A 13,659-nucleotide genomic window follows, 5' to 3' on the forward strand; every position below is an offset into this window, starting at 1 on the left:
GATAGATTTATTCATTCCAGATGTCGGCACTGTAAAGGTATCCATGAACAAATTCAGGCTAAGACTGGGCTACTCACAATTGCAGGCATTATTCACCTTCGTAAGTATCTGTATGATCAGACCTCTATTTTGCTGAACTGAATTTAAATGTATCAAAGTTTCAAAGTAAAGAGTGGTTCTGAAAATTGAGCATCTTTTGCATCGTGTACCGCTTTTTTCAGGGCAGTATTAAGTAGTATTCAGAAAGAAACTGCTTTGGTCACAGTGCAAGACTTATATTAGTAACAAAACTGTGCATCAAAAAGAGACACAGATTACACAGAGCACACTAAGACTAACAAAAAAAGCAGTGAGGGAAGTAATTGGCATCGTGACGCTCTCTGCGGGGGATTTCCTTTGAAAGGGAGAAAGGGAGGCAGCCTGCTTTTCAATTAGTGCTCCAGAAATGGCGAACAAGACAACAGAGAAACAGGGTTCACGTGATCTACATACAATCATCCGTCTGTAAAGTGAAATCCGGTACGATTGATACTTCTTGGGATCATCTGCATACAACTCCTCATAAAACTGTAAAAATAGGTACAGGATAGTTTTTCCCCTGCCTTTGAGACAGTGATACTTCAGTAAGCACTATAGAAATGAAATCAGATTAAAACAAGATCAAGAATCTCTAATTTTTAGGTAGTCTAGTCCTTAGGTGTGGTGCTCGCTCCAGCCTCTCCCAGAGAGAGGCTGATGTAGATGAGTTGCAGAACAGTCAGATCTTTTAAAAATGGGCACTACTAATACTGTGAAAGCCTGGAATATAACCTTTGTGAGAACCGGGACAGGACATTTTCTTATGCTAATCAAGAGGGGACTGCAGTGAATACTGCAATTCTAATATCACATCTGGAAAGCCGGTAAATTATTTCCACTCTAGGGCTAGGAGTGGAAAAGCAGCATATTCCCGACTTGGAGGGGACTCGCAGCACTCAAACATCAGAACTGAAATACTAATCTAAATTTAACAAGTAAAATTACATTCACTCTATTTGAAAATAAAGAGAGCTCCTCTGGGATGTCATTAGATGACTGGGTGTTGTCTTGGGAACACAGAACGTGATGAGTAGGTCTCTTGGGGGGAAAAAAAAGGCTAAAAATCATAACATATGACTAAGCAGCAGGAGGGAGCTGTCAGAGACAGAAACATTCACCATCTACCTTTGCCAGTGGGAGACAGCTGCTGCTGAGGCAAACTTATAATATACTTTGAATCAGTTTTCCAAGATCTATCCACTGAATTATCTGATGCTTTCCTCAAAACCTTTGGTACTAAGACAAGAGCCCGACAATGATAACTTCTGAACATACGTAAGCAGGAAAGACTACGCCTTGGCTTGTTTAGAGAAAGCAATGACACTCAGAGCTAGGATTTTTCTTCCTGAAGGAGCATGGTTCCCTTCACTAATGGACAGTGATAAGCCAACGATATTCCAACACGGGCCTCTCTGGAAAATCTCCCCAGAATTGAACTAGCCTGCACATGAAGAACATACTCCTTTGCAGGGAAAGCTAAGGAGTTTCACCTGATCTTTCCTTCATACAAAAATGTTGTGCAGTAAACAAGGAATACCAATTATTAGCTAAGTGACTTCTAACCAAGTTTCTTCTTCTCGGAACTATTTCTTTCTTCAAAACATACTGAATAGCTGGAGCTCATAACACAGTGGATTATCTGTGTAGCTTCAGGCAGGACGGAGGGAAATGGGAAGAAAAGTGATCTTAAATAATTGAAGAACCACATCAGAGTTTTTCAACAAAATAAATTAACTAATATAGTTCAGTGGAAACTTCACTACTTGGCACTAGTATTTTTTATGAGTTCCCTGGATATCAATCATTCTATTTAGCAATGATTAAACTCATCAGCTGAAAGCTGGGATCCACGAGCTTTCTCCATGCCACAAACTTCAAACAAATTCCCTGAAACGTTATTACCTCATCAGCAATCATAAGTCTCTCTCTCCCATTAGCTTACCTACAAAAAAACCACTGCACTCATGCAATTCTTTGCAGGAGGTTGCCATCTGAAAACCGATAAGAACTTACAGGCGCAGCAAGTCTGTAAGTCCCCCAGCCTGCTCCTGCAGCATCATTTCCCTTACCAAGTTCTCATTAGTCAGCCGGGTGATCTCATGCTGTAGACTGGCTTCAATGCGGGCCTCTGGAGGCAGCTGCAGATTCTGGGCTAGGAGCTGCTGCTGGCGATTGTTTTCTTCCTTCAGACTTTGGATCTCACCTCGCAGCGATTCCAGTTCATTCTCGTGGCTCTTCTTCTGCGACTGAAGCTGAGACTCCAGCAGCCTAAAGAAGTTGAGCAACAGTTGCGTGAACACACTTAGAAAGTTACATCCCCAATTCTCAGAGGGAGTGTAAAGCTTTAGCTGCTGCTCAGGAACAATTAGCCACGGCTTGCAAAGGAAAATGAAAAAGGCAGAGTACTCTTTAAACCCTTCAGTATGCCTTCTAATTAAATTAAGCTTGCATGATCATAAAGTGGAGAGAAACTAATTGTGACACTGCTTTGCATTTCCTTTGTAATTGAACACATACTGTGTATGGTGCCACTGAGAACATGCGTCAATAAACGTATTGCTATGTCTTCACAGATTGTCACTGCTTTTGAAGGGGAGTTAAGTGCCTCACTGCGTTAAGGAGGTTTTACCTCTAATCAGATCAAACTAACTGTGTAAGATGAAGAAGATGGTGTGTTCGCTTAAACTAGGACCCTGCAATATCAACAAAGGAAAATCCTCTTACAGTTAACTCTGTTCAGTCAGAAACCATTCAATTGCAGATGCACATAAATAATCTTTATTTTTATGTTAAACCCGACATTTTGCAGAGGGTTGTCATTAGTGCAGTAAAGGTTAACAACAAACTCAAGGCTGGGATCCGGCAACTCTATTTTATCCTCACCACTGACTCGCTCTTTCCCCTTGGGCACATCACATCTCAAATTCTTCTCATGTGAAATGGGGATAACACGTACCAGCCTCCTTCCGAGCAGGGCTGTGGGGATCTACTCCTGCTTGCAAGGCACTGTCCAAGTGCTCTGACTCATCATTTCGTACATACACACACACAGAGGAAATGACATTAGTAATGACAACTAGTGTTCAATTAGACAATCTTTCAGGGTTTAAATATGCATAAGGCAGGCACATTTATTAGTAACTAGACTGATCAAGCACGCAAGGGCAAACAGTCATTTACCTGCAATGCTCTGCCATTTAATAGAAAGCTGCTTCTCTCTGCAGTGCTAAGAGAAGAAACAAGAGGCGCAGAGCAAACACTCTCACATCCTGCTCTGCAGAACACTTGCTCTAAGTTAGATCTTCGCAGGCTTACAAAACAACGTTAGGAGTAGAATTTGTTAGCACAAGAAAAGGAAAGACTTTTGTTAGTAGCATCCATTGCAAAATACCTCCTTCTGTAGTTACTACTACCAAATGGGTATATTGAAGAAGATCAGCCCTGCTGATCTACTGAATTAGTTGCCAGTGCAGGACTAGGAACCATTCTGGAAGTCTGGGACACGTGCAGGGACATGGGGCCCAGCCGTGCCCACAGAGCCAGAACTGCATTGCCTAACAAGGTGAATCTCACCCACTACATGACCAGCACACAGTCTTTGCAGAGACTGCAGTGATTGCACTGAGGCTTGAACAGCGCCATGATGAACTAAAGATTATTTCCGTTTGTTGGTTATTTTGTGTCTTACATTTTGAATCTGGCATGGAAAGACGTGGGAGAAGAATGTTCAAACTACTGAACTTGAGTCACAACAAGGAGAGTAAGACCCGTAACTATTTGAAAGTTCAGAGTACGCTGAAGCTACTCAAACAATAGTTTTATTACTAAAATGACTGTACTTCTTTAGGCTGAAAAACTGCAAGGGACATTAATTTTGATACCCGACGTAAAGGCAGACAAATACTATATGGCTACAAATCTTTTCCAGCTCTTGTGGAGCTTCTCGTATTTTACAGTCTATTTTTGTGCAAGTATTCTTATGAATTATGTGTTAGCTGTTGCCGCCATCTTAACTTTTTAAATGATAAAATTTGACAAGTAGAAAGGTTTTGGGACCAAGTTTGAGGAAACTCTTTTTGATTTGTAAAATTTGTGATGAATTTTTTTCTAACTGTTAAAGCAATAGAAATACTGTAGCTAAAGCAAACCCATAGCAAGGGGCACAGTTAGCTAGAAAAGAAGATGCAAATGAAGAAAAAAAACCAGTTCTGAGAAGTCTAGTAACCTGTTGGCTTGTTTTAACCCTTCATAAACCAGCCAAAGTTCTCCGTCCTCATTCAGCATATGATAGTCCTGGGGAGATTGCCTTTCAAGAAAAGTTTTTAAAAAAATACAAGAGAGATGTGATGGTGATGAGATGACATGTTACGGACATTACACACTAAATTACAGTTACTATAAAAAAGAAACAAACAATGCTTTAAAAAACTTAGAAAACTACTTTTCTTGTTTATACGTATTTCTTCCTAATGACAAAATTCAGTTCTCGGTGTTAGCCCAACTGGTTACAGCATTTCATGCTGTTACAATAAATGTATTATGACAGACTATTGTGACAACCTACTGGACAAAAGGTAAAACAACAGCATGGGGAATGACACCTGGTTTGAGCAATGTAGCAATTAAAGGCTAAGAAGATGTAAATCCAGGAAGCTTGATTTTGCATTTCCCCATTGTTTTCTAATCCTTTCAAATATTGCACACAGCAATTTTACTAATCAAATCAAATTATAACCCCAACTACAAGTGTTCTCTAAGTATCTAGACTTACATGGATGCAACTTACTGAATATGATAGACACGGTGTGTCACAGCAGACCCCAACTGATTGTAGATTAAATAAAGAGAACTTGTACCTGTTTGTTTCCTTCAGTCCAATATACGCCTGTGCTATTTCTCCTTTGTCTTTCATCTTTTGTACATCCTCCAAGAGGATTGTAGAATCCGTCATGGTATTCTGGTAAAACAGTGATGATTTCCAGGGTAAATTTAACAACGTAATTGTTCTTTGAATCCATGTTTTTGTCACTTTACCCACGTGGAACACTAATCCTTGAGTAGCCACATTAAAATTAGTGTGGGTACCTGAGCAGGAGGTTGGTCCATAATTTCTATGTCCATTTGGTGTATCTTTTAAAATGAATGCATGCAACATGGTCAAGTATCAGTCTGTCTAATAAGCAGGTACACGTGTTAACCTCTTTTCATTTGTTCATCATGTAAAAGGAACAAAATAAATTTCATGAAATGATGAATTTGCATTTTATTTCAAATTACTAGGAACAGCTGCTAATACTGACACTGAAGAAGCATAATTTTGCAAGCTTAATTCTATTAATATTTCTTAAACATGGCATTACATCTAGTCTTTCAAATGTCATAAATAAGGTCTGTTCCTCACTCCATATATTTTAAGTACTCTGGCAAAGCAGGAAATAATTTACAAGGGCTTGAGATTTTTTAAGTTAGATATCATAATACAATTTTGTTTCAGTTTTGAACGTTTACTATGGCACTTTTGCTTTTTCTTCAGTAAAACTTAAAATATTTAACAGATGTTTACAGTCACCTTGGCCTGTGTCTGAGTCATTGCTGTGGAACCACAGGACTCTAATGAACATAATGAACTTAAGAGATGGAATTCTGACTTCTTGTCTTTCAAAACAATCAAACGCTGTTTTCCTGAGTAAAATTTTGCCAAGTATTTGCAATAATAACTTTGTGGACATAAATTTTGGAGCCTAGGTCTCTATGCCTGGTATGATTCCTGTTACCTAATATGAAAGCCAATAAAATATATAAGCTCCTCAAAGAATTATTCCCAATATCCTTATGAGATCTTTGTGATTTTTCTACTATTATTTTATTACACAGTAAAACTGCTGTATCTCACCTGCCAATCTATCAAGCTTTAGCAGTCTGAACATCATTGTTATTTTTGTGCTGATGGAAAGAAATGCTAATTACTCTTATACCTTCAAGAATACCCTACCTGCTGTAGTTGTAATATTTAAATTAACAGCCTTCATTTAGAGTCAGTTCAGTTTCTCATACTCCTAAATACCATGTGTTCAACTACATTTTCTAATCAAACGTTCAGCAATTCCTATCTAATATCTGCAGATCACAACGTGAGTCCTGAATGTTTGTTGCATGCCGAGGATAACAAACACTATAAAGTAAGGTCGTTCTTCATACCACAGAGGTTTTTTGGTGAAGTTTGTGGATTTTGCAAGTTAATAGAGATCTGATTCCTGAATCACGGTGCTGCTCTTACTCTCCTAAGACACTCAGCAAGATACATTGATTGAGCTGACTAGACCAATTCCTGAATCTTTCCTTTCATGTTCAGGTTACCATAAACCAACAGTTCAAAATTGTTAAATCTGCTCATTCTGAAATAACTTGTTCCCTTGCGTGGAGCGGGAAGATGGGGACACGGGGGACATGAAGATAATGAGAAAGGTTTTTCAATAACAGCAAAGTAAAGTGCAAGAACAACTTCATATACATGTAGGTCACTTATGAGAGGCAGGGAAATGACAGCTCAAGTATTGTTGAGGGTTTTTTTAGCATTTAAGAGTTCTGGTTTATAACTGTAGAAGAAAATGTGTACCTTATCCTCCTGGCAATCAAATTGGTAGGCAAGAAAGAAGAAAAACAAATCATTAAAAAACCCCTGTCTGCGCTGCAGCTGTCCAACCTAACAAGCAGAAGCTACCTGCAAACTGGCAGTTAGCCATCCCACAGGTCACCTTCATATTTCCCTCATACTCACAACTGCTGTAAAAACAACACTTGTATCCCACCATTGCTGAGAATAAGTTATTCAAGGATTTACTATTCAAGTATTTATTTACAATGTTCTAAATATTACAGAAAAATGAGTTTTGTTTTCTTTATAATTAATCATTTAAAACAAGATATGTACACCTTCATGCATCACAGAATTTCAATTTATTTAGGACAAATATAAACATAACTTTGCAGTAGCACAGGAAAGATGAGGTATCTTGTTCATTCCTTGCTGCGGTTATGAAACACTAGATAGCTCAATTCACTGGAAATGACTAGTTCCTGGATTTACGTGATACCTTTTCACGTTGAATGACTCTTATTTTCAAAGCTATTACTTTCCTAAGCATCTGACCAGAATTAGAGTTTTTTAGAAGGTATGCATTTCAGTGGTTGTAATCTACTCTTCTCAACAAAACCACATAGCACCTATCAAGCAATAGTATGGAATTTATCTCTCTTCATAGATCATCTTTATGAAATGTTATTTATTTGCAATCATCTGTGTCCCTGCAGAGATTTAGAAGAAATTGTTCCTTGTACCTCCTACTGAACTATTAATTCAAAAGAACTCCTGAGAACTATTGTAAATTTTCCAGTCAAACAACATACTCACTAGAGAAACGATACTGCTCCAAATGAGAATTATTTCTGCATTGTTAAAGGAGTCTGGGGAGATCCTGGCCAGATCAGTGGTATCTGCTAGCCTGGTGTGATCAGTATGGTATCTTTACATGAACGCTGGTAGACAAACCCAAAATTGGTTTATTAACAGAATCTCCCAATTCGGACTGCTGCAATTTGTGCCCTAACAATGGAGCAATGGATTACACTTAGAAAGGCTTTCAAACCTCGACCATTTTTTTCTGCCTTTTCAAGCATGCTGTTAAATTAAATAAAGCACATCAGTGATGCAATGTAACTTTACTACATGGTGCATCTGCTGATTGTTATTTACCTTGGGTTGAATAGCCTCTTTCTGGCTAACAAGCTGAGACCTCAGGATGAGGACTTCTTCCTTGCGTACTTCAAGCTCTTCACTTACTGAAGTCAGCTGATCCAGGAGGACTCTATACGCAGGGGCACCAGGAGCAGTTACCTCTGGAGATCGCGTTTCTGTGAGGGCCTTCTGCAGCTCATTCAACTCATTCTTCAGTTTTTTATTCTCAGATTCAAGTTCTTGACGCTGCAAGAAATAGGGACAATTCCGTCACCCAGCAGCATGCCAACGTGCCTATAAACCACAGGTACAAAACTCTGGATCAAAATGGTAAAAACGATGAGTGACTGCACCAAATCAATCAATCTCTCCTGTATCCCTGGCCTCTTGAGTATGGTGAATAGTGCCTGGGAGGATTTCACTAATATGGCTAACCTTGTGTCTGAAGTGCAAAATCAGAACACATACACATGAATCATACAGATGTGAGGGGAAAAAAATTACCAATCCTTTTTTCCTCTTATTCTCCCCTTAACAAAAAATATAAAGTTCACAACAAATACTGGTCAGCAGGCTAAGAAGATTCTGCATCATTCAGTGATATTAGGAAATATTTTTAGTTTTAGTGGTCTAAGGTATGCATTAATTTAAATAATGTGTTTGGAAAAGAGGGCTACATTTATCACTGTATTTTTGCTCAAATTAACTTGCAAGCTGTACTAAGTGTTTCAACAGAGAACTCCCCCAGTTTTAGGGGATCTTTTTTTTCTGCAGCCCCAGCCACACATTCTACACCTCAAAAAGGACAATCCTACAATAAAATGATTGCTGGGGAATTTCTGTTCTAGTTTCTCCAGCTAATACTCTGAAACAGGAGGGCTGATGTAATTTTCTGTGCCAGCACATACAATTGGTGGCAATGTTCTCACCAGAAAATAACAGAAACCTCCTTTTTAGAATTACCTTGAGTGACTCATACTCCAACTCTGCACCTCTTATTGGAGGCCTTTCCTCCTCCTATGAAAGAATACAGACAAGCGTGAAAAATAAAAATCCAATCCCTTCTATTCTTTAATTTAGTTGAGGCAGGAAAAGGAAAGGAAGCTGAAATTATTTTCCTATAAAACTGGAAAACACTCATTCTGGTACTGCTGAGTGCTTTAGTTTGAATATTGGCATTGTCTCCTTTCATTTACTTATGAATTTATGACACATAATTGGTTAACATAAATAAAATCAGGTCCAAATCACACTACTGTCACTGGTAAACAAAACAGAGCAGGATGAATGCCAGGATGCTCAAGAAATTCAGTGGTGGAAGAGTAGTAAGAAACAATTGCCAAAACTGGTTTCATATTTTTGTAAATACTTAAGGAGACCAAATCAGAGGAGAATTTCAAATAAAATCTGCTAAACATGTCTAATCCCAGCGCTTTGGCTCTGCATCCTGGTTGAAACACTTCTTATTCTGCCTAAAACGAACAATTACTCATTCTCCCCATCATTTAAGTAGAATTTCTATATTGCTGTTCCTTAATAAAAACAGCCTTTTTTTTTTTAAGCAAAGTCCCACGCACTTTTTGTTCCCGTTAACTTGCATCAGAGGATCTCAAGGACCTTGGAAAAAACTAGATAACCAGTCCCTAGTACTAAGCACCAGGCATAAAACTTGTCGTTAAATAAAGCAATTACTAGAGGAAGACAAGGATTTAGTAAAAGCCAGGTAGCATTCACACAGCTGCTATTTCACAAGAAGGGATACTCTGGTGTCAGCGTTTGATCAGCTAGGAGGAGTCCACCTTAGCTTTAGCACGGAGCGCCTGTTCTTCCTTTCTGTCCAGTTCATCCTGCAGGGATTGCTTTTCTTGCTCCAGCTCCGTAACCCGTTTCTGCAGCTTGAGGAACAGAGACATATCCAATGGTGCCTTTTTCTCACTTGGTTCCTGCTTTAGAAAGAACAGAAGGAAGTCAAGAAGTATTCCCCTTCCACATCACAAGGAAGCACTACAGTGAGTAAAGACGGGAAACAGACTGGGGAAAGAGAGGAACACAGAAATGTTATTGATTCTGAAAGTTGACTATTGGCATCTAAAATATTTCATCAGCTGTCAAACGCTATTTTAAAAAGGATCTACGTATCTAAGCCTAAAGCCTAGCAAAAGAAAGCACTAGAGACTACCTACCAGACAGGAGGTCTATAATTAAGCATACCTTTTATTCTTACTTGTTTGGAGGGGGAAAGGAGAAAAAAAAGTCTGTGGTTAGACTCACCTGGAAACAACTGTAAATAGAGGTTGTTTGGGGTTTTTTTAGTTTTAAATTATTTCTACAGTAAGTTCTTCAGCTACAGAGAAATCTCTCTGCTGATTGTAGATTTACAGGCTAATTTAGTGGGATGTGACATAAATAGGTGCCAGAAGATATATTTTATGCCTTTTGCCTTTTATTATTCTAATTATACAGCCTGTTCTGGGCCTAATCCACTAGCTTTTTCACTGTTTTCTGGGCAAGGACCAGCGTTTGTAATCTGAACGTGCATCAGAAATTGTCCATCAGCCATTTTGTACTTTATGTAGCAAGAAGATCAAAGCATTTACTGTGAAGTGCACCATAAAATACTGAAGCCTAGAAAAGGAACTAGAAAATTAATATTAATGACTGTAGCAGACAAGCAAGCACAGCCATTTCCACTTGATCTCCTTTTACTGTTGAGGGGAAGAGTCATAAACCACACCAACAGCTCAGGAAAAAGAAAACAGACTTTGAGTTTTCTGGCTTTACTGGCTCGTATTGAGATGGACCCTATTTTTTAATGTGGTTTTGTATCATTAATCTATATTGTTAGCCTAGAGTCAAACTGGAGTTTGAAATCTTAAGGGGTTAAACAAATACAGATTTAATCTTCTCAGTGCTGCATTTATTCACACTCTTGTGTGAGTTAGTTTTTTTCATTTATATTCTAAAACCCAAAACTGGCTCTAGAACAGCAATTCGGTAAGTCTATTAGCCAAAGGAAAAGATGACATTTGGCTCATATGTGAAATCCAATCACGTGTACTTGTGCTGTCCTTTTCCTGATTATCCATGAAGGCAGGAGCATCTTTCTGAAACAATTACGCAAGGTGAAAAATATAAGTGGGAAGGCAAATTATGAAAGAGTCCACATAGAATATGTGTCAGCATCGATGTGTCAGGGTATTTGCATCCACAGTAGAAAATAATTTTCTGTGGAGGCTTTCAAAAACAGTAATGACAGCCTGTAAAAAGCAACTGTGGAGATAACTAACCTAGAGGGAGGGCAAATAGAGTGAGCTGTGTGATTGCTCACAGTTAAGATCTCTAGAATGCACAGAAAAAGCTTTGCATCTGCAACCTGCCAAGGACAGTCAGACCACCAACCTGACGGCTCTCTGCTGTGCTAGCAGTCCTACTTCTTTGAGGGACCAAAAGGGGGAGTTATCTTGGAAAATACTAAGAATGGCTTGGAGTTGTACCACAAACTATTCATGATTATTATTCATTATCTGAATCAGGAGAGTCATCTTTCTGAAAATCTTTAAATATCCTGGGATTTGTATCACTGCTTATGCAAAGGGATGGTACCTTCCTCTATGAAATAGAGGAAAAATGAATCAACATGAGGTTCTCACCCCTAACAGGGAACTCATTCCATGTAGCTACTAAGAATGTGGCTAGCCACCTTGCCACTTTTAATCCTTGAATGTACGGTATACAGACTTCTCAGGAAGTCTCACTGGTTTTCTGAATTCCCACTTTGTGCTTAAAAAGTCATTGTGCTTACAAACACTGGTAAGCAAATGTTTTACAGATGCAAATCAACTGGATGGCCAAGTATCTAGTCTGTGTTTGCTGTAATACAGAAGAATTCAAAGCATACTTTCACAAAGTCTTTTCACATAGGACCACAACTAACTAGGGAATGAGCTGTTTTCAAAAAGGAAATGGGAAAAGTTGGATTGAAGCATTAGATCTCTCAATATAAGGATATGGTGTTCACAAGCAAATACAAAAAAAAAGATATAGCAATAAGTTCAACCATTGATCAATGAAAAGTTGTGGGGGTTTTTTAACATTACCTCCATCCTCACTGGTAAGTCTTCTGCTTCTGTGATCTCAGAGCTAAAAGTATATTCAGATTCATTGCTACTGTGAGTTGAATCCGTTCTTTTGTGTCCAGGCTTGGGGATGTTCTGGAGTGCAAATGAAACAAATCAATACCACTATATGGTTTTCCCTGTGACTGTCTCTTCACAAGCTATAATTTAGCTTGTAATATTTGGTGTTATTTCACAGCTATCAAAATTTATAAGAAAAGATTTTTGATTCTCGTCTCTCATGCCACCTAAAGCCTATGAGATGTAGTTCACAATCAAATCTGTGGAGACAGGTCAGATCCTACGCCATCAAGTACTGCTGCAGAAAGCAGATCCAAGCAACAACGCAGCATTTTGAGGGAAAGAAAAGCTCAGTTTACAGGAAGCACAGGCAGCAATTCTCTAACTTCCCAGACATTGTACTGAGGAATATTTTCTCTTCCTGACACATAAAATATTCCTAGAACTACTTAAAATTTAACACTGGATGAATGTGGTACAAACAACCCTAGTACATGTGAATAACTTCAGGGCAAAATAAGGGCAGACGGCACGTGCAATACCACTAGCAAAGTCACAGCAGAAATTTAGCCTTCTTCACAAACGTGAAAATAAAAATAAAATTTTTAAAAAATCAACCACAAATTTTAAATGTATTTGTTTTGGCTGAGCTAATCTAATTAATCAATATTTAAAAGGACAAATTCTCTTTTCAGGTACAGGTCACCACCACACAGCTGACAGCAGAATCAGTTACTAACTAATACCACTAGATTCTGCCTAAACATGTTTGTGAACAGCTTTTGGTTTCTTAGATGTTTAGCCACTTACCACCATTAAGTTCATTTCATCCTTGAGATCATCATAGCGCTCCTCTAGACGGCTGAACTCATTCAGCAGGTTCTGGTACCGTAACCGTTCATCGTTCAGATCTAGCTCTAGCTGTTTCGTTTCCTCCACTAGCTTCTTTTCCATCGTTTCTGCCACGAAGAACAGGAATCCAAACTGAGAACTCCAGTTCTACCTACCATGGAGTGCATCCGTCCTGGAGGTACAGGCACGTGTCCGCACCAGGAACCCAGATGGTGAAACAGTCTGCTCTTTGAAGCTGGTGTGTGGTATTTGTGCTTCTGCAGGCAAACATTAAGCCAAATATATGAAGGACCAAAACATTACTGTGGTAACCACAGAAGGGTTCACTCAGTCAAGTTAGTTATTCTGCTAATACCTTGCGTTAGCAGTTCCAGGAGGGAGGAAGAAGGGGCACTGGCCCAGTGCTGCATTATGGAAAAAGCAAATGTGAGATGCTTTACGCCTCAAACACACTGATCCTCCTCATCACACCTGCCTCCATCACAGCCTTCGCATCTAGAGTTACACTCTTCAGGTTGCTGTCTACATAGTCACAGCAGCCAGAAGAGCTGCAGAGGATTAATTGTACTAAATATCAGAGCCCTCCTTTTAAAAGTAAAATGCTTTGTAACAGTCACCCTCACCAAAAAGACTCCAAATGCTTAGGACTTCATGGAAACTCATAGTAAATAATTCCAATGCATATGAGTTCTTAAAACAAAGAAATGAAACCATTAAACTAAAAAGGAATGCAAACTAAGGCAAACTAGCCCAATCTATGCAGTAGAGTGTTGCTTTACAAGGTAACATGAAGTAGAAAACCTGAGTGAAGAGAACAGAGCCAACCTGTTATCTCCCTCGCCTGGTCATGGATGCGGC

General features: G+C 38.9%; 1 protein-coding gene across 1 annotated transcript in view; it reads right to left on the reverse strand.

Annotated features, from left to right (window-relative positions):
- MYO5A (myosin VA (heavy chain 12, myoxin)) overlaps positions 1 to 13,659 on the reverse strand; it is an 86,656-nt gene that overhangs the window by 11,188 nt on the left and 61,809 nt on the right. Inside the window, exons 25-33 of the mRNA XM_009330997.1 lie at positions 13,627 to 13,659; positions 12,760 to 12,908; positions 11,911 to 12,024; positions 9,613 to 9,756; positions 8,777 to 8,830; positions 7,832 to 8,059; positions 6,695 to 6,703; positions 4,935 to 5,035; positions 2,148 to 2,346 (exon numbers count right to left, since the gene is read on the reverse strand). The exon at positions 13,627 to 13,659 is cut by the window's right edge and continues 73 nt beyond it. Coding sequence (XP_009329272.1) covers positions 2,148 to 2,346; positions 4,935 to 5,035; positions 6,695 to 6,703; positions 7,832 to 8,059; positions 8,777 to 8,830; positions 9,613 to 9,756; positions 11,911 to 12,024; positions 12,760 to 12,908; positions 13,627 to 13,659 — 1,031 coding nt within the window. The remainder of the gene's footprint in view (positions 1 to 2,147; positions 2,347 to 4,934; positions 5,036 to 6,694; positions 6,704 to 7,831; positions 8,060 to 8,776; positions 8,831 to 9,612; positions 9,757 to 11,910; positions 12,025 to 12,759; positions 12,909 to 13,626) is intronic.

The sequence above is a fragment of the Pygoscelis adeliae genome, unplaced genomic scaffold (genome assembly GCF_000699105.1).
Source record: "Pygoscelis adeliae isolate BGI_AS28 unplaced genomic scaffold, ASM69910v1 Scaffold318, whole genome shotgun sequence".
Lineage (NCBI taxonomy): Eukaryota > Metazoa > Chordata > Aves > Sphenisciformes > Spheniscidae > Pygoscelis > Pygoscelis adeliae.